The following is a 27,666-nucleotide window of genomic DNA, read 5'->3' as shown; positions in this document are numbered from 1 at the left end:
TTGTAACACATTACCCATGAGCCTGCGCGCGCTGTGGCGAACATCCGCTCCAGAGGCGACTGCCGGCTGCATTTCCTCCGTTGTGAGATGACGTATCAGCCCTTTAGTTAATACTGATGTAATTACCACGTCAGTGTGGAGCGAGTGTCAACATATGTTGCTGTCAATTTGGTCGGTTGAGCCGATTGTTACACCTGCCCACGTGACACACGTCACGTCCAGCATACATAAATAGGACGTATGACCAGAATGAATGAAAGTAGATGAATACATGTTTTTTTAAAATATAATCACAAGCTAATTGTATCGCTTGATTTTTGTTCAGCACATTAAGCTGCACTGTTAGATTATATAGTGGTTTAAAACGTAACGCTTTTCCTCTTTCGACCACTATGAACAGTGATTGATGCGATTTGCTGACTGTTTCTTCTCTGTAAAGACCAGCAGAAAAGCAGTGAACTAACATGCCGTGACGCTGTCCAGCAATGTTTTGGTTCCTGGCGGTGACGTAATACACAAAAACATGGTTCCCTTGTTTTGAACCTGAAACGCGTGCTAAGTGTTTTCCTGTAACTTCACTCCGCATGAAGATGCATTTCCGAAAGCGAGCGGCTGGGACGCATTGATGGGATGACGATGGCTCAGGCCGTGGAGACGTGTGCGGAATCCGGACGCAGGCTGGTGTGTAGTTACCGTCTGTTAACGTTAGCTTATGAAGCGACGCTGGCAGGCAGCTAATTAGGCAGCTAAGCTAACGGCCGCGGCTGTAAACGTCGGGACGTCTGTCATGTCGCTAAAGATGCGCAAGTTTGAGGCCACGGGGAGAAGCCATGTCTCTCGCGTTTTACACGGTGCGACTTATTGTGCATTTGTACCAGTGCAGCGGACGATCAGTTAAAGCGACATCTAGATCAGTGAAACCCTGCAAAACATTATGGAATAACGCACTATAATATATCCTGTCTTTACCCAGGACATGCCTCGTGTATTGTGTATTATGCTTGACGTCACATTTAAGAAACACCTATTTACTCTTTTGGTAATGTTACTTAAACAAATAAAATAAAAAAGGACCCTTTGCTCCAGTTTTAAAGTTAGGGATACAATACATCAGAATCAGCTTTATTGGCCATGTATATGTGCACATACATGGGATTTGACTCTGGTTTCACGTACACTCATATGTCATGTCATCTATCATGCTGGCTGTTTCTGGGGACCAGAAGGGGCCGTTATGACAGAGAGAGTTAATTAACGATAAATACATATTGTGTTGTTAATAAACGGTTAATGCATATTTTGTTTTTTAATGGCAGCGCTCCATCTGCCGAAGGATGTACGACGAAGACGAGGATTTGTCCGATGTTGAAGAAATTGCAAACATCCGAGGTTTCAGTGTGGAGGAGAAGCTTGTCAGTGACAGTTACAGCGCCACGTTTGTCCACTTCATGGAGGGTAAAGGTAAAGTAAAACACATAGGACATATTTTTTTCTTTTGATTACGGTTAATTATATTTTGCTATAAAATTGATGAGAAAAATACATATCATTACTCCAATATTCATTTGCTTTCCTTTCCATGCCATGGTCTATAACACACTCAATGTCCTGCAGACTTCTCCTATGAATACGTGCAAAGGGAGGCTCTGAGGACTCCACTCATATTCAAAGAGAAAGATGGACTAGGGGTCAGGTGAGGCAGCATTTCTGTGAATTTACTAGCTTACAGATCGTTCTTAACAATATTAATTGACAGTGCTTATGATGCTACATGAACCCACTTTAGATCTGTTGTATGTTTATAATTTTAACCGCTCGGTACCACATGTGAACTGAGTGACATCAACCCCTATCATTTACAGGATGCCTGATCCAGAATTCACAGTCAGTGAAATTAAAGCCTTAGTTGGTAAGTATGATGACACACACATATACACACACACACACACACACACACACACACACACACACACACACACACACACACACACACACACACACACACACACACACACACACTTTGTTTCTGAGATAATCCACTGTGGATTATCAATGCCCACCCCCCTCCCCAAAATAAAACATGTTGCAGAATATTCTTTGTCCAGTAAACTCAAACGCGAGTTTATTCAGACGTTCACGGCTGGTTCTGTCGAGCGGTTTGAATGCTGGTGGTTTTGGGTCGACTCGGATTGAACTTCTTCAGGCGTTGCAACATTATTCATCCTTGAGCGAGTCAAACGATTGTCGTCATAAAACGGGTCTAACAAGTTCAAAATATACAGTTTATTTTTATTACAATAATTTTTTTATACTGCAATCCCACACACACACACACGCACACACACACACACACAGACAAATATGTGTGCAAGTATGTTTACTGATATAGCCATTAGATTGGTTGAAGAACAAAAACAAAAGCATCTGGTGGGAGAGTATCCGAGCTTCAGTGAATAAGAACTGATGGGGATACAAATATGGATGTGATCTGAACCTATGCCCCATGGCCAGTTGTACTTCCACAGCATATGTTTGTGGAAGGTAAATGGTTCAAGACAGATGTTCAGACTATCCTGATTCTGATGGATTATGTAGTGTGGTTGGCATAGTAAACAATTTGTGGTATATACATCATAAAGAACCACACTTTTGTTTATTGAAATAATGTTTATACGTTCAAAAAGCTGCTTTTTGTTCAAATATTGTACCTAGTATGCACCAAAACCATATGTCTAGCCAACAATAATCAGGGGAAATGTAAGATAGATAAACATGCATGTTGACTAATTAAATACGAGCCTAAAAAGGAGAAAAAAGTAAAATAAAAATACCACTGATAATAATAATAATAATAATAATAATAATAGATATAGTTTCTTGTGTCCATTTGTATGCTTAAAACAATTTGATCAGGACATTTTCCAAATTGCAATTTTCTTTCACATTAAAGTGCAGATGAATGAAGTCAAAACACAATTGGGGTGTAGGTGCTCCATCTAGTGGTGAGGATGAGGTATACTTGCATTAGGCGGTTCTTGTTCATGGAGAAATCTGTGATTTTCGCTTTATAAATGTAACACTAGCGTGCTTGATTATTCTCAGACATGTTTAAAGACAAATGGTATATATGTTATTTTCATTAAGGTTAATGTCAACTTGTGTTGTGGCTGTCGCTTGCAGGGAGTCGTCGGTCTGTGGACGTTATGGATGTGAGCACTCAGAAGGGCTCTGAAATGAGCATGGCTCAGTTTGTTCGTTATTACGAGACACCAGAGGAAGAGCGGGACAAACTCTTCAACGTCATCAGCTTAGAGTTCAGCCAAACTAAGATGGAGAACCTCATCAAGCGGCCCACAGTGGTAATACAACATAACACTCTCTATAAGATGACATAAAAGGTTTCCTGGCGGTCACAAATCTGGTACCACATCTAAAGAAAGTCTGACGAACAACAGCGTGATGGTTACAAGTTCAGTTCTGCTCGCTCTCACAGGTCGATCAAGTCGACTGGGTGGACAACATGTGGCCTCCCGATCTGAAACATAGCCAAACAGAAGCCACCAATGTAATCTCAGACATGAAGTATCCTAAAGTGCAAAGGTAAGACTTTTACAACAATCTCTCCTGAGCTGTACATCTGTGAAAGTCCATGAGTAAAAGTAAGGAAATGTGTAGATATAGAAAATACTCGTGTGTGTGTATGTGGGGGGTGGGGGGTATTTCTGCTCCCTTGTCAGTATATACATCATAACATTTTCTCCTCATGTCTCACATCCCGTCATTGTTGTAGAGCGCTGCATACAGTCGATCTTATCCATCTCATGTAAGTGCTCTTGATTGTTGCTAGGCAGCAGAGTTCTCCACAGTGGAGGATGGTTTTTCTAACGGCTGTAGTCTGACTGCACATACACCTCTCAGCCAATCAGCTTTCACAATCTTACCATAGCTAAGAGTCAAAAGTAATTGTATTTTTCCTTGTAACCCCAGTTGCTCGTATCTCCTCCCCTCAATCTGAGTCCCTCTGCTGACTTATATTTATTCGTACTAAATAGATTACAATATTTGATAATGCTCATAGTTAGATGAGGGCAAGGGAAAAGGGATTTGGCAGTTTTAACAGATATCCCGTTGCAAATCCTTTCCATTATTATTTCAACCATCGCCAACATTTCATTTCAGTGGCACTAGTGGTGGTTAGTTATTAAACTAAGCGCTTGTTCTGCTGCTAAAGGGATGCTCGCTGTCGCTGACACGTTTATGTTACAACTAAATGATTAAAGAGGCTTTTAGGCTCTGGGAAAAAATGATTCTCTTCACAATTTTCTCACCAATTGATCAATCCCCCAAAAATCATATTATTATTTGCAAATATAAATAATAGTGGGTTGCAGCCCTAAATGATTACGTCTCTCTTTGCGTCATTATTATCTCTCGTGCAAGAAATGTAGGATTTCCCCCCAAAAAATTAACATAGCTTCAGCATCTCAACTGACTGACGTTGACATTCGCTGTTAGATTTTTGAATTGTAGCCTAAGGCTGACGGGCGAACTAGTTCGCCATTTGTTTCAAGTATTGATCATATCATCTGCGATGCATGACATAACACTGAATAGATTTCTTTAAAAAGTATTTATTTGTATTCACTTGTTGGTTAGATGTTATGCGATAAACAGAGCTGCTCACATCTGGCTAATTTACTCAATCATTTATGTCTCAGAGTGCTACTCATTCCTCAATTATTTCCCGGAGGAGAGCTGTCCCATTGTGATCAATTGTCTTTGCTGTCGTGCTCTTGTTGAGTTATTTCTGTGTTTTAGCTGCTGCTTTCCGCAAAACACAGCTAAGATTACCGCTGTCGTCTAATTGGCTGAGCTGTGTTTTTCCTTTTTAGATCTTTTAATGAATATCAATCTGTACTTTGTACGTCCTCACAATCTACAAAATGACTCTTTTGAATGTTGTTCTTGTCTCCTTTTCCGCTACAGGTATTGTTTGATGAGTGTGAAGGGCTGCTACACAGACTTCCACATCGATTTTGGCGGAACTTCGGTTTGGTATCACGTCTTCAAGGGACAAAAAGTAAGTTAATTTTCGTCTCTTATCTGCTTTTGTGTGCAGCAAATCTTCATTTAATATTTGTATTTCATTAAACGTTTAGGTGAGAAATTAAGAAAATGCATGTCTGGTAATATAAAGTGTTTCTAACAGTTTAAGAGTTGATATTTCACTGAATCTGGCATCCACTGTGCAGTATAAGCTCTAAATAAAATAAACCTCTGCTTATCCTCAGGTGTTTTGGCTCGTGCCTCCGACCCCTCATAACCTCGCCCTCTATGAGGACTGGGTCCTCACAGGCAAGCAGAGTGATATCTTCCTGGGAGACCGAGCTGATGGATGCCAGAGAGTAGAGCTCGAGCAAGGATACACGTTCTTCATCCCATCTGGTGTGTTGGAAAGGCTGATTATAAAGAGATTAGCCACCTCTTTAATGAACAGTATATAATATATCTTTATATAATTATGGTAAAAGTAATGGCAGGCTTTACCTGACTATTATACGGTATATTATGTGAATTTGCATGAATCCTCTGTATCTCTTTTGTGTATGTGTTTTTGTATGTTTGTAATTAAGGGTGGATTCATGCTGTCTACACTCCAGAGGACACGCTGGTATTTGGAGGCAATATTCTGCACAGCTTCAACATTCCTATGCAGTTTACCATCCACGAGATAGAGAACAGGACTAAGGTAAGAGCCTCGCGGGGTTCCCCTCCGCGTGGCAGAACTGTGGCCTGCTCTGCAATACGTTAAGATAAATGACAAACAAATCTCTCTGAGAACCAGGAAGAGTTCACCTGCAAGAGACAGAGAACGAGAGATGTGAGGGCGGAGAAATGGATTTGCCTGAGATTGAAAGATAAATAAGGGATACAAGTTGAAGGGCAGACTATTTGGGAGTGACAAAGTGACAAACAAATATCAATGTTTAAGTCAGGAAGATGTGTCGGAGTTCAAAAGCAATACTTACCTGTGTGTTGTGAGATATTTGCAGCTTGATAAGAAAAGGGGCACGCAGGGAAGTGAATGTAAGAGATTATACATCAAAGGAAGGTGCATTCCTTTCAACTTTAATAAATATAATAGTTGTTTCGCAAGTTTTAATGCCAACCGTACCCTGACAGAGGCAATATCCCTTCAAGTGTAGATTCTGAATTTAATTTTTTTTTCTCGGAAAGAAAACAATTATTCTTGTAGCTAATCAGTGTGGTGATCTTCTTGCTACTTCATGATCCATCTTCTGAAACTCTTAGGCCATATACAAATAACAAAATTAAAAATTCTCATAGGTTTTAAAGCTGTATCATTGCAAACTAATAAGTGTATTACATAGAACTTAAGCCAGCCTGTGGGATTGCAGCTTGTCCCTAAAGACCTGTGCATGAGAGGACAGTGTCTGGAGTGATGGAGCACAACATATTGTGATTGCGTAATCATTTTCCTCCTTCAGGTTCATTCCAAGTTCCGCTTCCCCTTCTACTACGAAATATGCTGGTATGTCCTGGAGAGATACCTGCACTGTCTCACCAAACGCTCCTACTTCTCTCAGGAGATCCGCAAAGAGCCTGTGCTGATGGGTGAGTGGAATTAAGTAATGCATCTGCTCATCCCCTTGGAAGGGTGCATTGTGGGTGACCTACTGTGTTTGCAGTCTGCGTCAGTACAATGGCGGATCAGAGGAGTCCGTTGCTATTTCCAGATGTATTATTTCTGCAGCTGGTATCATTGGTACAATATAAATATGAGTCTGTCTTTCGTTTTGTCCCTTCAGACTATGAGACCAAGGCAAACACAGAGAGCCCCTCCTCAGACTCAAGGAGCCAGGACATGAACGAGGACTCGTGCGAGACTCAAGTCAGGGATGGCCAGAGTGAAAAAGCAGAGAAAGCGGCGCAGGATGGGCCCGGCTCTCCTGACAACCGGCGGGGCCAGCACCTCAAAGCGGTGTTATCTGTTGACTCTGAGGACAGCTGTAATCCCGGCTCCACCTCTCTGGACTTCCCTCAAACCCCCTCTGACTCTCCAGCCTCGGAGTCTCCGAATAAATGGATGCATTTGACCGAGTTTGAACTGAGCGGACTTCGGACGCTGGTTGAGAAGCTGGAGTTGCTCCCCGATAACAAGAAGTGTGTTCCCGAGGGAATCGAGAATCCACAAGCCCTGCTGGAAGACATGAAGGTAAGGAACCAAAAAGAGGACACAGTACGCAGTCATTTTCACAACGTATGCCACTCAATAGACGATTCACGAACGTGTCTGTTCTCTGTGGCTGCCTAGGTTGTCTTAAAAGAACATGCTGATGATGATCCCAAATTAGCAATCACTGGAGTTCCCGTGGTTTACTGGCCAAAGAAAACTGTAAAGGTAAGAATCCTTCAGTGAAACTGAACACTGGTGATGGGCAGACTCTGGTCACTTGATTCATGGTGCTTAACTTTTCTGAACTTTTCCCTTGAGGCTAATTTTGTGAAACTTTCATTCCACGGTCTACAACATGTTTACCTTTATAAATGCACATTGAGATGGCAGGAGTACACTTTATATTTTTAAGGAGTTTTAAAATGAACCCACTGACCACAGCCCACTGATGTGTGACTGATGGTTAGTGACAGCACAAAACCAGTAACAGTATAACACAATTATTTAATGTCATACAATTAAAAATAAACTGCTTTTGATACATTAGGCTTACTGTCAAAGAAGTGTCTGGTTTTCAACGTCAACCCTCGGAACACTCACACACACACACACACACACACACACACACACACACACACACACACACACACACACACACACACACACACACACACACACACACACACACACACACACACACACACACACACACTCCCCACACATTTAAAAAACAATTTTTTTTAAATCACACATTTTTCAAACCAGGTATACAATGTTTCATATATAAATTAATAAAGTAAATTGTCAGTCATATATATTCAGTCAGTGCTGATAGTCATTTCTTAAATACTACTTATGCGTGTGCCTTTTGGTCTTCAGGGTGCTGTACAAAAAATGTCCTCAGACAAAGTTCATGTGAGATTGATATATTGTAGGACTGGACCAGCTGTGAATACTTGCTAGTCTGAAGTGTGTTTAATATCTTTGATTTATCTTTATATTTCATTGCGTCTTAAGCTGAGCAGGCGGCAATAAGAAGGTCAACATCAAGGCTTCTACAATTATTGGCTAAATCTAAAAATAAAAATAATTACCTCCTCCATTTCCTCATATATCGAGCATGAAAAGGTCAAAATGACTATTATTAAAATGACACACAGATGAACAGTGTTTATTTTCAACATGTAGTGAATCTACATTTGTGTGTGTCTCTTACACTGTACAAATGTGGAGGCATATACACTACTGTTCAAAAGTTTGGGGTCATCCAGACAATTTTGTGTCTTCCATGAAAACTCACTTTTATTTATCAAATGAATTGAAAATTGAATAGAAAATATAGTCAAGACATTGACAAGGTTAGAAATAATGATTAATATTTGAAGTATTAATTTTGTTCTTCAAACTTCAAGCTCAAAGGAAGGCCAGTTTTATAGCTTATATCACCAGCATAACTGTTTTCAGCTGTGCTAGCATAATTGCACAAGGGTTTTCTAATCAGATATTAGTCTTCTAAGGCGATTAGCAAACACAATGTACCATTAGAACACTGGAGTGATAGTTGATGGAAATGGGCCTCTATACACCTATGGAGATATTTCATTAGAAACCAGACGTTTCCACCTAGAATAGTCATTTACCACATTAACAATGTATAGTGTGTATTTTTGATTAATGTTATCTTTATTGAAAAAACAGTGCTTTTCTTTGAAAAATAAAGACATTTCTAAGGGACCCCAAACTTGTGAACGGTAGTGTATATTTAACTGTGGTGAAAAATACACATTAATAACTCTATTTAAGCTCACTGTTTTATATGCTATATATTCTACACACGTTGAAACTTTCTATGAATAATGAATCGTCCAAATAAAGCCATGAAGTGTGTCACAGTCGGAGAGGCCTCAACAGGAGGTGGGAGGGATGTGTTGTATCTGAATGTATGGAGGCAACTTTCTATTGGTTTTATGGACCCCGTGGAACACCCCCGCCCGTCCCCCCAGAGGCCAGCTGCTGGTCGTAGGGCCTCTTTGTGTTTGCCTTTTGTAATGAGATGCCATCTGGCTCTATTGGCTGAGTGGAGCCTTCTCTCCTCTCCATGTGATACCCATCATGAATATGACAACACTGTCTCTACATTTCATCTCCTCATTGGATGGAGCCAGACACCCCCAGCACATATTCGGATGCACAGCAGCCTCCTATTGGCCCTGCGCTTCTAAACACCCCTCCTGTTTTCCTGGGAGTGGGCCCATGTTAATGAGACAGGCTCGTCTGTGTTTCCTACATCTGCTTGTGGTATTGTGGAGCTTGAGAGTAGGAGGGAGGGCTGTAGGCCAGGCAGCAGTAGCAGGAGTAGAAGGAGGAGGAGTCTGCAGCCGTGTCAGTTTTGCTGTGAGCTGGACGATGCGTGGAAACCAGCCATGGCCATGTCGCTGAGCGCTGATGATGAGGACTACGATTCAGACTCTGAGCAGGTTAGCACACACAATCTCTGCAGGCAGGCGTAGTGAGGCCACCAGAGGAGTGCTTGTGCCAGACAGAGCAGTGTGCAGCATGTCAGGGCAGCGAGGAAATGGAGCTTCCTGGAGAGAAATGCATCCGTTCAGTTTAGCCTCTGTGCTTGGTCTTTGATTTTTGCCCTTGTTTTTGTGTTTGTGCGTGTGTATGCTTGTGTGTTTCGGTCAGGTGAAACCAGCAATAGGAGAAGGCTGTGTTTATACAGCTCAGAGCCTCAGGGCTGCTATTGGTTGTTTCAAAGCAGAGGAATGTAAATTCATGTAGATGCAGAGGAGTAATCGTTCCTGGTTTGGTTGAAACCAGATACAAATAATTTGAGTGAAACTAAGAAAAGCTTATGGGTTCATTGGAAAGCAGTTGTTATGAAAGGGATTTTTAACATTGTTCGGTGTAAATGGCTGAGAGATCTAAGATGAGACTTGCTTACACAGCAAGACATGTGGAAAGTTAATTTGAATTTCTGTTCTACTTCACTCTGAACCACACCCCCTCACATTCATTCTTTGGCCGCGTTTGGATTTGAAGAACATTGACTGCAGAAGTTGTTTCTTTTTTACCAATAATATTATAATACATAACACATTTTCTGTTCTGTTTGCTCCAGGCATGTACATGACCTGTTCTTGGTGTAGGGTCAGCGTTTATATGTAACATATGTTGAAAAACGTGAAAGTTTAGATTTGAGGGAGTGTAGCTGATAAAAGCATCCAGCACCAGAAAAACTTTATATTTCATTTAAGACCGACTATATCTCCAAAGCGTGCTCTGCATTCTCTGTGCAGCGTTTCTCCTGATCGACACAGTTGCTGGTGTTCAGTCGACCTTTACCCTCAGCTTCTGAGTTACGATGCTCTCCAGAGGTTTGACTCAAGTTAGTGTGTCACACTTGTTCCACTTTCCTCTTGTCATATGTTAAATCTGGACTCAACACAACATGGTGTACTAGCACAACAAACATGTTTTTGACTTTGTTTATCAAATAGAACAAGAAAATAATCCCTTCAAGAACGTCTGAACACATTTGTTTTGCAAATGAATCTTTTCCACATGGCAGGATAAAAAAGAAGCAATAATAATGTGAGAACAGTGTTCTTGGCTTTAAAAAGCACAGTGTTGTGTGTATGTGATTTCCATTTCTTTGGCTTTCGGTAAAACAATATGTCCTGTTCTTTCTGCAATCTGTGCTCAGTATGCTCTGTCTTCAATGTGTTTAAGGTGATGTTAAGTATATCCACAGTAATGGATTTCCACTGTTCTCCACAGTAGCTTTAGAGGCTCCACGCCAGTGTCAATGAACATTAAAGTCTGCTTCTCATCATGTTTCCCAGCTGAATGAGCTTTGAAGAGCCACTTAATTACGTGTTGGTTACTCGCACTGTCCTTGCACTGAGGAAACGTGTCTATTATGTGCTGTGAAGAGGTGTGTATACTACAGCTCCTAATGCGACACGGAAAACTAAAAACACTCCAACCTGAGACAGAACATATTTACTAGGAGTGATAGTGTGTTTACTTCTTTGCTCATTTTATTCTGATCATCAGAGGGATACCTGCTTTAGAGATCACTCACATGTAGGGCACACTATGGACAGCTTTGGTTTCAGCTGTAATCAGATATTTTATTCGATGGGTTCTGACATGAGCAGGATATTTAGTCTCATACCAGTGTTCTTCTGGAGCAGACCTCCTGTCTGTTATCTCCTTGAGTACCCTAAAATAGCCCCCCCCCCTCCTTAATATTTCACTCTAATCCTGTCTGGTAAACATATATCTGACTGCCAATGCCAGTCTATTTCATGGCTACTGTTAGAATAAACTATCGTAATATGCCAAAGATTGAGCTTTCTTTCTTGTTCCGCGAGAGAGTCATTACGGTTCTTATTGGTTATAGTCAGTGTGTCATAGACTGTTCTGTTCGGGAATGGGACGTGGCTGTTGCTATGCTGACTCCAGGAGAATCTGCACTGCTGTAACTAAAGAAATCTGATCTTCATTTCAAAGAGCTGCAGTCTTTTGCTCTCCTTCTCCTTGTTTATTTCATCTCACACATTGCTCCATATTGTCTCACACGGGCACGACTGGCGGTTCTTTGACGCGTGGTGTTCGCGGTACAAATATGTTGTTGCGGTCGGGTTCTGAGCCCGAGGAGGAGAATGTATAATACTAGAACAATAACGATGGAGAGCAAAAGCAGCTCATCTACATTACCCAGTTTGATCACATGGAGCACATTGAATGCGTGTCGTTGTAGGTCCGTCGGCGCCTTCCTAACACAGAATAATGGCTCCATGTGTGATATCAGTTTTCCTTTGAAGTAGAAACATGCAAGCAAGTGAAGTGCTACATTTGGAAGATGCCCCCAGGGACATTGTTAATTTGTTTGTTTCTCTCCTGGATCCTGGGCTTGAAAAAAAAACATCATCACATCTGTGTATGTTGATCTGTATATATTTATATAGGATGTGTTTGTGTTGGGATCTATTGACCATGGGATGGAAATAGCAAAGAAAGAATAAGGGTTCAATGCCCAAATCTGAATTTAATAGAAGATGTACATTATTGTAAGTGCTTATTATTGAGCCAAAGCACCATTATTAATCGAAATGCAATGCGATTCAGTAATTTCGATTCTACTTTAATCTGATGGTAGTGCCTAGAGAGATCATGTTTCTAAAGCATCTGCAGTCTTCTTTGTGAAAGATAATAATGATGCTTGCTGCTTTTGACACATCACAGACAATACATTTGCTTCACAGTATTGTGTAAATATTTGACTACTTCACTAAATTTAAGTAGCCTACATGTGATCGTCATATTGTTGCTAAATATTTTTAGAATAATACAGCTATCTTTACAGAAACAAACTGATTTATCTGATCTGTTTGTGAGATACGTGTTGCGTTATAAGTTCAGGTACCTGACACTGTATCCTCTTCATCCTTTTAGCCCCGGCCGCTCAACCGGCCCAGACCTAAGATGGCAGCTTCTCCTGCATCAGCAGTCAAGCTGTCAGCCGGTGGGGGAACATCTGGTGCCAGGAGGAGGAGGACGCGCTGTCGGAAGTGTGAAGCATGCTTACGGACAGAGTGTGGAGAGTGCCACTTTTGTAAAGACATGAAGAAGTTTGGTGGGCCGGGCCGCATGAAGCAGTCCTGCATCATGAGGCAGTGCATTGCAGTAAGTTCACTGTTCATAATGTTCTCAGCTCGAACCAGCAGGTGAACTTAGCTTAGCATAAAGACTTAAAAACAAGAGGGAACAGCTGGCCTGCTTCTCTCAAAAGGGTAAAAACCAGCATCTCAAAAGATTGCTGATTGACCCGACTAACTGCTATTTGGCTCTAGCTAAATATGCAGTGAGCAGAAATGAGAATACTATCAATTTTCTCAACTAAATATTCTACAAATCTTAAACTTGTCTTTTCCTCTGCTTTCCTTTGATTTTGAACACACAGTTTTGGGTGCGTCCATGTGAGGTTGAGGTTGGTGCTCGACATTGTTGCAAGGGGAGCACAGGGTGATACTAGGGTGTTTCAGATGGTTGCTATGGTAGTAACACATGTCGTCGAAATACGGATTTGCGGCAGCGGAAAGCAAACGGCAGCTGTAGTCACAGAAGACCACGGAGAGACACAAAGACTGCGTTTGCATGTTTCAGCACCACGGACAGAGACATGCAGAGAGAATGGCTTTGATTGTTTCTGCATCATCGTCAGACGATGAGTAAGATTCAGTTTGAATGCTTGACCGCAATAAATGAGAGTGTGAGAGAGACTTGGCATCTTTCCCAATATCCCACACTTGCAGTCTGCAGCGCTTTGGCAACCATGTCCCCCTTTTAAGATAATATGCCAATATGCTCCACCCACTCTTGATGTACACTTAATTATGCTTCGTGGCAGTACTCTAAGAACACGCCTTAGTTCATCGCAGGGTGAAATGTGGTGATGCAACCAGCATCTGTTTCATCCACAGTTAACATGTACACAAAACATCGGCGATAGCTGACTCGCTTCAGTGCAGCATGTAATTGAACCGTACATCAATGGAAACATCGTGAGTGACAGTGTGAGCTAAATAGTCCGTCCACCACACTTGTGGCCGAGAGCACTGGTTCCTCAAGAGGACATTGGTCTGATACAGCAGCCTCATCTTCAAGCCTCTGTTTCTGTCTGCAGCCTGTCCTGCCACACACAGCAGTGTGTCTCGTCTGTGGAGAGGCAGGGAAAGAGGACACAGTGGAGGATGAGGAGGAGAAGTTTAACCTTATGCTCATGGAGTGCTCCATCTGCAATGAGATTGTTCATCCTAACTGTCTTAAGGTAAATTAGTCAACATCAGTACATATTGAATGTTGTCAGACGAAGGAGGGCTGAAGCAAATGCAGCCCACCGCACACTTAAAGGTGTTTAAATAAAGTTTGCAATCGGGATTTGAGAGTTTATAAACGGTCAAGTTCAAATTCACGTTTGGTGAACCCAAACCACAACATCTGTCAACTCGTAATTTGTGTTACTGGAAACAGATATTGCGTTTATGAATGATAGCTTAATTATATGTTATATGCCTGAAAGTCGGGCACAAAAGCCTCAGTGAATCGTGATCCGTATGTCCTCCTCTTGTTTAGGTGAAAGACTCAAACGGAGTCATCAATGATGAATTGCCAAACTGCTGGGAGTGCCCAAATTGCAATCACGCTGGGAAAACAGGGAAAGTAAGTATCTGCATGAACTTAAATCAAACGTTAAGTCTGTCTTAGAAACTCAGAACAAGAGAAATAAAGTTGTGCTCTCTGCTTTTCTAACCTTTTGGCCTCAAAGCAAAAAAGGGGGCCAGGATTTAAGTACGCGTCAAACCTTCCTGGTTCGCTGTTGAAAGAACCGCGGTTAAACCGGGATTCAAAAGAGGAGCCCGACCCACCCATGTTGGCCACGGCAGCTGTTACTGCGTTGACTCCCACGTCTGCTGTGAAGAGAAAGGCAGAGCGGGAGGACGTCCCGAAGAGGAAAGAGGACGAGCCTCCGAAAAAACGTCCTCCCCTGCTGTCTCTGGATGGTACGCTGCGTCCAAGGCTAGAGGACAACCCACTGAGGAAAAAAAGAAAGCTTTTTGACACCCATGATGAACCTGTAATTGTGAAAAAGAAGGTAAGACTGCCATCTTATCAGTTATTCCGAATAGAGGGGAGCCCTACATGGCATTACAACTCTCATATGTATCTCACATCGACATATTTGTTTCTTAGCACTTGACCTTGGAAACAGCAGTTGATACAAATACGTTCACTGCAAGGTCCATTCAGAGGTTAATTCCCCTTGTGGCTTTAAACTTTACTTAAATTGCTTAGAAAAAATTACAATGTGAGTATTCAATTCCTTGGCAGCTGGATCAACTCAATTTGCAGACGTTTTTTGTTGTTGTTACCATGCTGTGTGTAATTTGCAGAGAAAGAACAATAATGTCACAACTGCAGTTTATTGTGAATATTACAACAGGTGGGTGATAATGAAGACCAGAGACCGGAATGATTAAACAACTATATTAAAATGTGCAAAAAAGTGTCACAGAATATTTCTCAAAAATAGTTTGTTTATTTTTGGTCAAAGTAAAATTAATTACAATACGTCAGCCTTTTGTAAATCAGTTTGGAGCTCAATTTTCTTTTTTTCGGTGAACTGAAAAATGCCCAAACTATCCTAAAATTCACACTTGTAAACTAACAACTGATTTCAAAACACAATTCTGTGTCTTCACATTTTTCTTAGAAGAAGCTTTCAAAACCAGAAGATCTTTTGACTCCGAAGCTGTTTCGGCAAATCAAGACAGAGAACAATAACGGCGACGAAGACGATGACCAGGAGGATCAGGAAGAAGATGGATTTCCTTTGGACAGGATTCATTTCAAGGGGAAACATGAATATGACGATGAGGACCAAGCAGAAGACGAGGAGGGAGGGGAAGAGGAGATAGTGAAAAAAGAGAGAGACAGCAGTGCAGAAGACAAAGCCAAGGTCCTGTTAAGTCCACTGCTCAGAACGTCCGAACAAGCCACCAACTCTCCCAGAGCTGGACCGAGCAGCGAATCAGGAGAAGCACAGGACAGAAACTCCGCTCAGCTAAAGGCTCGCCATCAGCGTCGACGCCTCCCCAACAAAGAGCTGAGCAAAGAGTTCAACCAGGAGATCCCCAAGACCGAAGACTGTCTCTCCAGCCAAAACCACGGCTCAGTGAAGACGGAGGACGGCTCAGCCAATCACAATCGTCGACCACTGAAGAGCGAGGACTCCGTGGCCAATCAGATCCGTAAACCGCTAAAAACAGAGGAAGGTTCGACCAATCACAACAGATGCCCACTGAAAGCGGAGGATGGCCTGGCCAATCAGAACCACAGGCCTGTAAAAACGGAGTCTGAGAACGAAGTGGAGGACCAAAAGCCTCGATGGACGCTTAATAACGGCAGCAGCGACCTGGGCGACTGGCTGCGACACAGGGGGGGGGAGGCGAACGAGACGCGGCGTGGCTACTCGCCGCTGGGCTGGAACAGAGGCGCCCAGATCACACCCGTTTGCCCCCGCCCACTCCCCTGCCGGTCACCGCCAAAATGCATCCAAATGGAGCGCCACGTGATCCGGCCCCCTCCCATCAGTCCTCCGCCGGACAGACTCCCGCTGGCCGACGGTGAGGCGCACGTGATGCGGAGAGAGACGTGGATGTCCGTGTTCGGCCACTTGACTCACAGAGATCTCTGTGTGTGCATGCGCGTCTGCAGGACCTGGAACAGATGGTGAGTACAACGTGTGCCGTGCAGTTGAAAACACGTCGTCCGCACTTCATCGGACGACATCCGCCTGTCGGGTAACTGCTGCGTGTCTCACCAGGTGCTGCGACAAGAGGCTTTGGACGCACCTCAATCTGAACCGCTGCAAGTCCATTACACCGCTCATGCTGAGCGGCGTCATCCGGAGACAGCCGGTCGCTCTGGACCTCGGCTGGACCAACATCTCCAAAAAACAACTCAGCTGGCTCATCAACAGACTGCCGGGTAAAAACACAACACTGTGTTTGTCTGTGCGTGAACGGCCACGAGGTGCATTACAAGGGAGACGAGTATATGCTCTTTGAGACAATGTTGCGTGTTCGGTTTTTGACATTGAGGAATTTTAGACGGGAAGGATCTGATGGCCTTTTGTCATGAAGTTATTCTCACCACATTGTTATATATATTTGGTTGAAAGGACGAACTCTGGGTAGTGGCCGAAAGAACGAGGTCGTCGACACAAGCGGCCACAATGAGTTTCCTCCGTCGGGGGGCCGGGCTCAGCCTTAGAGATGGGATACGGAGGTCGGACATCAGGAGGGAGCTCGGAGTCGAGCCGCTGCTCCTTCACATCAGAAGGAGTCAGCTGAGGTGGTTCGGGCATCTGATTCGGACGCCTCCTGGACGCCTCCTGGACGCCTCCTGGACGCCTCCTTTTAGAGGTTTTCCAGGCATGCCCAACTGGGAGGAGACCCCGGGGATGACCCAGGACACGCTGGAGGGATTATATCTCCCAGCTGGCCTGTGAACGCCTCGGGATCCCTCAGAATGAGCTGGAACATGTTGCGGGGGAGAGGGAAGTCTGGATCAGCCTGCTGGGTCTGCTGCCCCCACGACCCGACCCCGGATTAAGTGGATGAGAATGGATGGATGAAGATTCATGACAATGTGTGTGAAAATGAAGGTTTTATTGGAGGAGAAAAAGTTAAAGTTGTATTATTGATTGTCGAGATATGAGGACTCGGTCACTCACCTTACGTTGGTATCTGTCAGAACCACTTGACCTCCTCGCCACCCTTTGTATCTCCATGATGACTCCAAAACGTCTTGTACTACGGACAGGAAAACAACCGTTTCAGGTTTTTAATAGTTTTTGGTGGTTTTGAATGGATTCAAATTCTCATATGGATCCTTGACATGGGTAATTGTGTCTCCAGAGGCTCAGCCGGTTTTCTTTGCTGCATCAGCTAATTAGATAAGAATACTCACTGCTTCTGTGTCGGTTTATTTTCTTACGACAGATTAACTAAAACTCTGGAGACGTAAATGCTGAACAAATATGGCACATTTCCTCATCAGACTGAATGAGAGTCTGCAGCATAGTTGGCTTGCTGTGATGTGGCTTGTGGCCTCAAAGAACAGATGTCATGTAAGACAGCGGTCCCCAACCTTTTTTGAGCCACGGACCGGTTCCGTGTCAGAAATTATTTTCACGCACCGGCAATATAAATGACGTAATAAATATGACGTCATACAATTATACGAAGGGCATAAAGTGCCAAAACTACAACTCATCATTACGCCGAATTAGTGTGAGCCATGTAACGAGCCGCTAATGGAGACGGCGACACAGACGTGTGTTTGGTCCGCTGCTCCTAACAGAGTTCTGGTCGCTGTCATTAGAACACCGGCAGAGTTGTTGTGTGAAATGTCCCTTAAGGCCACCGTCATTTGCATCTCGAACAAATTTTCTTCTCGTTCGGACGGGCTCGATTCACCGGGTGGGTTTGTTTACAAATGGGTTGCAGGTCTATTCTTTTGCAGTCGGGTCTTTTGTGGTTGGAGTACCGCTCAAACTCTTTGAAAAGCCTCTTCCACCCGGTCAACGTCTGAAACATGTAGAATATTCCGCTGTTCACTCGCCCACACAGCAGCGACTTTATCGGCCAACTTGAAAACAGTTGTCATTTCCCTGAAGTGACAGAATTCATTAAGCAGGTTGAATATGTTTTAAGATTCTTTGTCACTGAAATGTGCCGCCAGCAGAGGGTTCGGCGCGTGAGACTCGCCTGCAGCGATAAACCCGAACTTTAAGACTCCTGAATGCGGCTCAGATGTACACACGGGTGTATCCGGTCCTTTTTCAAAATAATATATTTTTCCGACTGATTAAAAAAAAAAACTTTTTATATTCCCTTTTTTTCCGCGGCCCGGTTCCAACCAAACCGTGGACCGGTACCGGGCCGCGGCCCGGGGGTTGGGGACCCCTGATGTAAGAGACAGAAGATCAGTGACTTGTATCTTAATGTAAGAGGTCCCTGCTGTGTCCTCAGCTCTGCGGGTGCTGCTGCTGTCAGGGTGCTCCTGGGTGGCGGTCTCTGCTCTTTGCACCTCCAGCTGTCCTCTTCTGAGAACTCTGGATGTCCAGTGGGTTGAGGGACTGAAAGATTCCCAAATGAGGGACCTGCTGTCGCCTCCTACGGATAACAGGCCAGGTACCGACCTGCAACTCACACACACCGACTGAAGCTTTAGTGGCTGAGCAACATCATGGAGTAAGAGGAAGTTACTGTTATTATTTGGAATAAGAAATTAATCCGAGAGATGCATAATTGAAATGTAACTTATATATAAAAAAATAAAAAATGGTTTGCAGATATACATAGTTTAATTTAAGAAAAAGATAAATAATTTCTTAAAACAGCAGCTTCGTAAATACTGCATTTGTTTGTGACTATTTTCACTTAATTAATACACAGTTGGCCCTCTAGTGATTGTAGCAGGAAAGTGTATTAGGGGTCGAGATTAAATGGGGAAAAAAAAGATTCTGGTCATATCGTGCATCTATTTAACAACATATTCAAATACAATTACAAAAGTGTGCTTAAATTAGCGTGTACCAGCCAGTTCCAACCAAAAATCCAGCAATCAATCAACCTGCAACTTTTAGCGACAGGGGAGGTTTGTGTGGAGTGACAGTCGATCCGCGTCACGCTGCATTCTTAACTGACCAATCAAATTATTAATTTCGATCTTCTGTATGTTTGCACATATGGAAAATTGACAAATAAAACTGACTTTGACTTTGACTTTGAAATGTGAAGGATTTTAATGAATTCCCTCTTGTAACCGTACACTGCTCAAATATTCTGTTTCACTTAGAAACACCAAACGTTACAGAAGCTGAACACATTCTCCCTCTCACTGGGACTCAAACTAAGAAATAAACAGGAATAAACCACATCTGGCTTCAGAAAAAAACCTTACACAAGACATAATAACATAATACTATCTATATAAAAAGCACATTTGTCATGATATTGCCTCAAACATCTGTCTTCTTGCACAGAGCTAATTCATATGGTCAGAAATGTTGACATGTGTATCTGGTGACACCGTTGTAGGTCAGTTGGACAACAGGAGTAAACTGCGTAATGTGGAGGACCTTCGCCTGGCAGGCCTGGACATCACTGACACGTCTCTGCGCCTCATCATACGCTACATGCCCTCGCTGTCCAAGCTGGACCTCAGCTACTGCAACCACGTCAACGACCAGTCCGTCAACGCCCTGACCGCTGCAGGGACGACCACCAGAGACTCGCTCACCGACGTCAACCTGTCAGGTAGGAGGAGCCTGTCTCGGTTGGCTGTTTGTCTGCCTGCGTTCAACTTGCTCCCCCGAACGGCTCAAACAGGAACTTGTCAGATGTCTTGAGTCGTTGTGTCGATCCACTTCGAATGAATATATACATCAATTCCATAGATTAATTTACTTTACCAGTGTTATTGCATGTCCTTCCAGACAGTGACTGTTTTTCAGCCATCACAGGTTTAAAATCAACTTGGAGCGACCTGAACTTTGGACGGATGTGTAATGCAGCACAGTGAACATGTTGTCATATCATTGTCAAATAGGTGACAACAGCAAATGATTTTTAAAAGCTTCTAATACCAAAAGTTCTGTCTGGAAGCAAGAACATAAATCTAAACAGCTCTAATTTTATGTGTGAAAGTGGGCCAGTTTATTAGAGCACACCTCATTGAAACCAATGCAGTCGCATACAATAATCCTGCAACACATAAAACCTTCATAAGGATTTTAAACCTTTATTTTTTGTATAAACCCTTTTCAGAGAGGTTGTAGTTTCTGGCGCTAAGTTTTTAAGGCATGAAAATGATTCACACATTGTTAAATACATTCTTATGGAATTTCATTTCATTTCTTGAAGTTGCACGACCACATCTTATACTTTTACATTACATGTCATTTAGCAGACGCTTTTATCCAAAGCGACTTACAATAAGTGCATTTCAACCTAGAGTACAAACTAAGAACAACAAGAATACAGGAAGTAACATTTCCTCAACATAGTCGAACTACAAAAGTACCATAAGTAAGTGCTATTTAAGAGCCACTGAAGTGCAAATCTGTGTTTTAATCCAGATATAGTCGGAAAAGGTGTGTTTTCAGTCTCCGACGGAAGATGTAGAGACTTTCTGCTGTCCTGATGTCAGTGGGGAGCTCGTTCCACCACTGAGGAGCCAGGACAGCAAACAGTCTGGATTTCGAGTGATTAGCTCGAGGTGCAGGAGTCACAAGTCGGTTGGCTGTTGCCGAGCGGAGCGAACGTGCCGGGGTGTACGGTGTGACCATATCCCGGATGTAGACGGGGCCCGATCCGTTTAGAGCACCGTACGCCAGAACCAATGTTTTGAAGCGGATGCGGGCAGCCACCGGTAACCAGTGGAAGGCGGAGGCGGAGTGGTGTGGGTGAACTTCGGGAGGCTGAAGACCAGTCGAGCTGCTGCATTCTGGATGAGCTGCAGAGGTCGGATGGCCTTAGCAGGTAGACCAGCCAGGAGGGAGTTGCAGTAGTCGAGGCGTGAAATGACCAGAGCCTGGATCAGAACCTGCGCCGCCTTCTGAGTAAGAAGAGGCCGTATTCTCCTGATGTTGTGCAGCATGTACCTACAGGAACGCGTCGTCGCAGCGATGTTGGCCGTCAGGGAGAGTTGACTGTCTAGTGTCACCCGAGGTTCCTGGCAGTCAGGGTAGGGGCCAACACAGAGCTGTTGAAGGTGGTAGTCAGGTCATGGGTGGGGAGCCTTTCCCTGGAAGGAATAGTAGCTCGGTCTTGTCAGGGTTGATCTTCAGGTGGTGAGCAGACATCCACTGAGAGATGTCAGTCAGACAGGCAGAGATTCGCGCCACCCGTGTTTCGGCCGGTGGAAACGAGAAGATCAGTTGGGTGTCATCGGCATAGCTATGGTAGGAGAAGCCATGCGAACGAATGACAGAGCCGAGAGAATTTGTGTACAGAGAGAAGAGGAGGGACCCAGGACGGAGCCTTGAGGAACCCCAGTAGTGAGAGGACAAGGATCAGACACAGATCCTCTCCAAGTTACCCGGTAGGTGCGGTCTTTAAGGTAGGAAGAGAAAGAGCGAGTGCAGTGCCTGAGATCCCCAGGTCCTGAAGAGAAGAGATAAGGATCTGGTGGTTCACGGTGTCAAATGCTGCAGAAAGGTCGAGAAGGATAAGGACAGAGGAGAGAGGCTGCTCTAGCAGTGTGAAGCTGCTCAGAGACAGCCAGGAGGGCAGTCTCTGTTGAGTGGCCGGCCTTGAATCCAGACTGGTGAGGGTCAAGAAGTTTGTTACTGTGGAGATAGGAGGACACTTGGTTCAAGATAGCTCGCTCCAGAGTTTTGGAGAGAAAAGGAAGAAGAGAGACCGGTCTGTAGTTGCTGACTTCAGACGGGTCGAGCGTGGGTTTCTTCAGGAGAGGGTTGACCCTCGCCTCCTTCAGAGAGTTAGGGAAACAGCCAGTTGAGAGGGAGCTGTTAATAAGATGGGTGAGGAAGGTCAGAAGGTCAGGAGCAATAGCCTGGAGAATGGGAGACGGGACGGGGTCAAGGGCGCAGGTGGTCGGTCGGGCGGAGGTCACCAAGCTAAGAACTTGATTGGGAGACAGCGGGGTGAAAGAGGAAAGAGAGGGGGATGAAGAAGTTAGTGTTCGTGAGGTGATAGAAGATGGATCAGTAAAGGAGGAGCGTATGTCGTCTATCTTGTTTGTAAAGTAGTCGACAAAGTGGCTCGGCAAAAGGGTGGAAGGAGGAGGGGACAGGGGATCAAGGAGGTTGGAAAAGATAGAGAAGAGTTTTTGGGGTTAGAGAAGGAAGACTGAATTTTGGTCAGGTAGAACGAGCTTTTGGCTGCAGAGATAGAGGTAGAGAATGAGGAGAGGAGAGATTGATAGAAGAGCAGGTCTTCCGCTTGATTCGATTTGCGCCATTTTCTTTCCGTCGCTCGCAGGGTGGCTCTCTCGGCGCACCGAGTCCGACAACCACGGAGCCGGAGAGGATTTCCGAACCGGTCGTGTCTTAAAAGGACAAAGAGAATCAAGAGATGAAGACAGGGAAGAGAGGAGAGTGTCTGCGGCAGAGTTAGGATGCATGAGTGAGAAGCAGTCAGTTGAGGGGAGAGCAGATAGGACAGAGGAGGCCAGAGAGGAGGGACAGAGGGTGCGAATGTTGCGGCGTACAGGTGCAGAGTCTGTAGATATGGGTGGGTTGTCAGTACCAGAGAGCGAGAGAGAGTAAGAGATGAAGAAGTGGTCAGAGACATGGAGAGGAGTTACAGTGAGGTTAGAGGTAGAGCAGTTTCTTGTGAAAATGTAGTCAAGGCAGTTGCCGGCTTTGTGAGTGGGAGGGGAGGGACTGAGTGAGAGGTTAAAGGAAGACAGTAAGAATAAAAGATCACATGACTTCTCTGTCTGGATGTTGAAGTCACCCAGAAGGATGAGCGGGGGGCCGTGTTCCGCGAAGTTCGATAGGAGGACGTCTAGCTCTTACAAGAAATCTCCCAAAGAACCAGGGGGACGGTAGAGAACAACAATGTGAAGTTGAACCGGATGAGTAACGGTCACAGCATGAAACTCAAAAGTCAGTGGGATGAAGAGTGGAAGCGGGTAGGGAGCAAAACACCATGTGGGTGAGATGAGTAAACCTGTACCTCCACCCCGACCAGAGGGTCTGGGTGTGTGGCTGAAGGAGAAGGCAGAGGAGAGAGCAGCCGGGGTAGACGTGTTGTCTGCTGTGATCCAGGTCTCAGTGAGAGCCAGGAAGTCAAGCGACTGCTCCACAGCAAAGCCAGAGATGAAGTCAGCCTTGCGGTTGGCTGACTGACAGTTCCAGAGGCCTCCTGTGACCAGGTGCTGGGTGTGAGTAGAACGGGTAGGAAGGATAACAGAGGAGGGGTTCCGGTACATGAATGAGCGAGTCCTATAGTAACTACGAGTAGAGATACGCACAGGTATGGAAAAGACACACATATTCACAAAATGGGGAAAAGACTCAGCCACCCCCGAAGACTCCAACGGAAGACTCCTATGTCTTTGTCCTCCGAGTCTTCGTCCGATGAGTCACGCTGACGCGAAAAACCCCATCCGGTTATGAGCCCAAGTTAGTGCCAATTACCTCCAGCTGCGTTGACACCGCCCCTTGGCTTTTGGTATTCAAATGACACTCAATAGAAACCAGGTGATGATCGCTCGTCCAATCAGTGAAGATTCAGGTGTCGGAACACAGGACACACCTCTCTACCAAAACAACTCCTTAAAACAGGACAAACTAACAATCTAGCAGCTTTAAACGACAAATACAACAGTAACTTTAGCAGATAAAACTAGTTTAAAGAAGATACTTACCAGGATCCAAGTAGTCAGTAGTCTCGCCTCACAGGTAGAAAATGCACACTGCAGACTTGGCCCCGGGAGATCTTTTTAAAGACACTCAGCCAGCCGCTGTGAAATACATAATATGTGAAGAGCATTGAATCAACGCGCTGTTATGGAAACCACAAAACAGGCCACATGTATCCTGAAACACGGCCCACCGTAATAAGGATTTCATGTCCCAGAATACCGTGAAGGCTTGATTAATCCATGTGTGAGTGCAGGTGACGCGCTACACATCATTTGTTCTTTTCCTCTTAAGTCTTAACCCCTCCCCCCCCTCTCCCCACAGTCTGTAACAGGGTCACAGACCAGTCACTGACCTATTTCAAGCGCTGTGGAAGCATCTGTCACATCGACCTGCGCTACTGCAAACAGGTGAGCAAGGCAGGATGCGACCGCTTCGTTGCAGAAATGTCCGTCAGCGTGCAGTTTGAACTGATAGAAGAGAAGCTGCTGCAAAAGATCAGCTAGGAACACGGAGGACTGTGGAGCATAGAGGAATGTGGAACACGGAGGACTGTGGATCATAGAGGACTGTGGAACACGGAGGACTGTGTGCTGCTCGCCAGCGGGGACGTGCCTGTCCACACGGAGGCAGCAAACAACTGCGCTGACGTCTGCGTCCCCAACGGGATGTGGAGGGGGGGGGGGGGGGGAGCTGTGCTGCTCGGCCAGAATGTCAAAATGCAAATCTTGTCCTGTGAAGGCAATATTGCAAAAAAAATGTTTTGTTGTTGTTTTCACTTGTTTATAAGCTATTTATTTGTTTATATATTGATTGTTTACGTATCGTATCATGACTATCTTATGGTTTCCGATGCAAAGTTTATTGCATTTTAGTAATATTTTTGTATCAGAAAGTGTTTCATATATTTATGTGCAGCATTGATTGCACCACTGTACAGTATGATACCATTGGAATTGATAATCAATCGGCATTACTGTTAAGCTCTTAATTGTTGAGAGGCAAAGGTCGAACGATGTGTTGCCAAACTGTAGGATGGCAGCTTCTATTTGTGTGTTTTTTTATATTTTATTATATGTTTCAGTTCCCTGTTTGGACTGTATATTTTGTTTTTCATACAATGATACAATTTGCACTGATACAGTAAATATGAATACGTGAATGTATTCACATATACACTTTACAGTGTACAGTCTATAAAGCTCTTTTTTTCCAACACTAAAATGTTCCTCTAATTCTACGAACAGCTTCTAGTTAACTGGGTTACATGAAGACATCTTTGGTATTAATTCAGCTTTGTGAAAGGACACGTTTGAGCGCTGGATGCGCTAAAGACACATGTTTACACCACAGTCGATAGATTTAGTAACTGAAACAATATAAACATCTGTTTACTCCTGTCAGCTGAACTCCACATGATACACACATTGGACTCAGTGCGGAATCATGCAAGAAATAAAGAAGCAACAATTAACAGAATAAGATGAGACATTTGCACAAGTCTTTTGGACGAGGCAGCTTTTCCCCATTTGACAGACATGACCGACCGAGAGGCTGAAATATACAGGACTGTCTCAGAAAATTAGAATATTGTGATAAAGTTCTTTATTTTCTGTAATGCAATTAAAAAAACAAAAATGTCATGCATTCTGGATTCATTACAAATCAACTGAAATATTGCAAGCCTTTTATTCTTTTAATATTTAATAATTTTTTAATTGCATTACAGAAAATAAAGAACTTTATCACAATATTCTAATTTTCTGAGACAGTCCTGTATGTATGTTGTATATTTCAACATCATCATGACCCCAAAAATGAGATTATAGTAAGAGAGCAGTATTGTATTTATTGTTTCTAGCAGCAGAGATGAATATATTTAATATAAAAGATATAAAGCCAGTACCAGTAAACGTTGGTAAATCCATGTCAATCTCCAGAGATCAGCTTCTCACTACAAGGTTAAGAAACTGTTACAAAGAAAGATTTTATCCTGAAAGATTTGTGCAAATGTAAAAGTGTTTTAGTTTGTTCTTTTTTTAAAGTCAGAGATTCCACTGATATATACATTTAACTGTTTATTTTCTTTAAAATAATTTATTTGAAGTCGGTAGCATTTTCATTGTATGTTTTCTTTCACATGTATTCATCATCCAAATATTCAGTTCTATAAAAAAATGCTAATTTTGCTATTGAAACTTGTCCAACAAATGTCGCACTCAACAGTTACATTATTTGATAGATAAACTTTTTTTAAAGAGAAAGTCTTTTTGACTATCACTTGATACAGTTCAGTGGGTTTACATTTACATGTTATTAGTTTGTTTTTTATTTAAGCAACATGTTTCCATTAAATATTTTAGTACATTACTGTAAATGTTCAATCTGTACATTATGTACATGTAAAGCCTCGAGGAAAAGTCAAGTCAACCTTTGAGATATTAAATTCATTTTAAATACTGAGCTGTGTGTGAGTTAGTATTATATATTATATATTGCTGTTATCAGATGAGTGTTATTATTTATATGTGACAATGCACCGTATGCCAACCACGGCGTCGGCTGTAAGAGAACAAAACCAAGCCGATTCCAAAAAGAAGAGCAGGGTTTTACATTCTGCTTTGCAATACTGCATTTTATTGAATCTATGAAATTGTTTTTCTCTTGTTTACCAAAATAAAAAGGTTCAACATTCCAAAATATAAAGATCCAGGGTTACGCGTGCTCATGATAACCTCCTCCTCTGGTCCTACTGTCGCTGCCCAATGAATGACATCTTTGAGAAACAGCGGCTTCGACAAACAGACGTACAGAGTCCCAGTGTGTGTTACAGTGCTCGGTGTCGTGTCGGGTTTGGATCGGAAGCAGGCGGCGACAAAAAGTGCTAGAAAGCGAGACCACGACTGACGCAACTTTAATGGTGAGAGAGTGACGTGATCAGAGGGCTGAGGAACTCGCCTCACCGGAAACCAGCAGATACATTCCGGGAAAAAAATGGTATATGTTATCTTCTTATAATTTTAAATCATGTCGCCGCCCAAGTAAATGGTAAAATATACATTTAATGACTTATAAGTAAACAACAATATAAGCTATCTATGCGATTCACTTAACAGGAATTCAGCTTCTTTTTTTTCTCAAAGTACCACAGGCATACTGTACACACATATTTTAGTGGCGTCTGAGTTTACTGGATCTCATGACGAGAAAACAAAGTGTTTTATTTGCATAACAGGTTAAAGTAAACCAGGCGTTCTCTGCCTCTCACTCTCTGTGATGGATATTTGGAAGGAGGCTGTGACAACATGTCAAAAGTTTTGTTGATGTTACACTCGGAAAAGAGAAAGTAGCACCGGTCAGCTACTTAAGATCAGCGACACATTAACGGACAACACAATCAAAGAAAGACACTTAGTAGACATGGAAACTAAATGGAATTGCTTGGTGGCAGTTATTTAAAATAAAAAGGGAGACGAGTCTTTGAAAAGAAGAT

General features: G+C 43.4%; 1 protein-coding gene across 2 annotated transcripts; it reads left to right on the top strand.

Moving 5' to 3' along the window:
* Positions 1–41: 41 nt before the first annotated feature.
* LOC130205220 (lysine-specific demethylase 2B) lies at positions 42–26,636 on the top strand. Of its 2 annotated transcripts, XM_056432444.1 has the most exons (22): positions 42–681; positions 1,317–1,461; positions 1,615–1,693; positions 1,863–1,909; positions 3,181–3,359; positions 3,494–3,600; positions 3,791–3,823; positions 4,987–5,080; positions 5,292–5,445; positions 5,634–5,749; positions 6,510–6,636; positions 6,831–7,237; positions 7,337–7,423; positions 12,665–12,895; positions 13,896–14,039; positions 14,345–14,431; positions 14,538–14,864; positions 15,483–16,501; positions 16,596–16,759; positions 18,808–18,969; positions 19,879–20,097; positions 24,498–26,636. In XM_056432444.1, exons 1-22 carry the CDS (start codon positions 631–633, stop codon positions 24,677–24,679), a joined length of 4,161 nt encoding a protein of 1,386 aa, XP_056288419.1. In that variant the 5' UTR covers positions 42–630; the 3' UTR covers positions 24,680–26,636. The 2 variants fall into 2 exon arrangements, with proteins under 2 accessions (XP_056288419.1, XP_056288420.1); XM_056432445.1 differs by lacking the exon at positions 3,791–3,823.
* Positions 26,637–27,666: the final 1,030 nt, after the last annotated feature.

The sequence above is a fragment of the Pseudoliparis swirei genome, chromosome 15 (genome assembly GCF_029220125.1).
Source record: "Pseudoliparis swirei isolate HS2019 ecotype Mariana Trench chromosome 15, NWPU_hadal_v1, whole genome shotgun sequence".
Taxonomy (NCBI): Eukaryota; Metazoa; Chordata; class Actinopteri; order Perciformes; family Liparidae; genus Pseudoliparis; species Pseudoliparis swirei.
This window is presented reverse-complemented; position numbering and strand designations above follow the sequence as displayed.

Coding starts and splice junctions, on each gene's coding strand:
- LOC130205220 (XM_056432444.1), top strand. CDS start 631: ATGACGATGGCTCAGGCCGTGGAGACGTGTGCGGAATCCGGACGCAGG. Junction 1,462..1,614: donor CCACTTCATGGAGGGTAAAG/GTAAAGTAAAAC, acceptor AATGTCCTGCAG/ACTTCTCCTATGAATACGTG. Junction 7,424..12,664: donor GGCCAAAGAAAACTGTAAAG/GTAAGAATCCTT, acceptor TCATCCTTTTAG/CCCCGGCCGCTCAACCGGCC.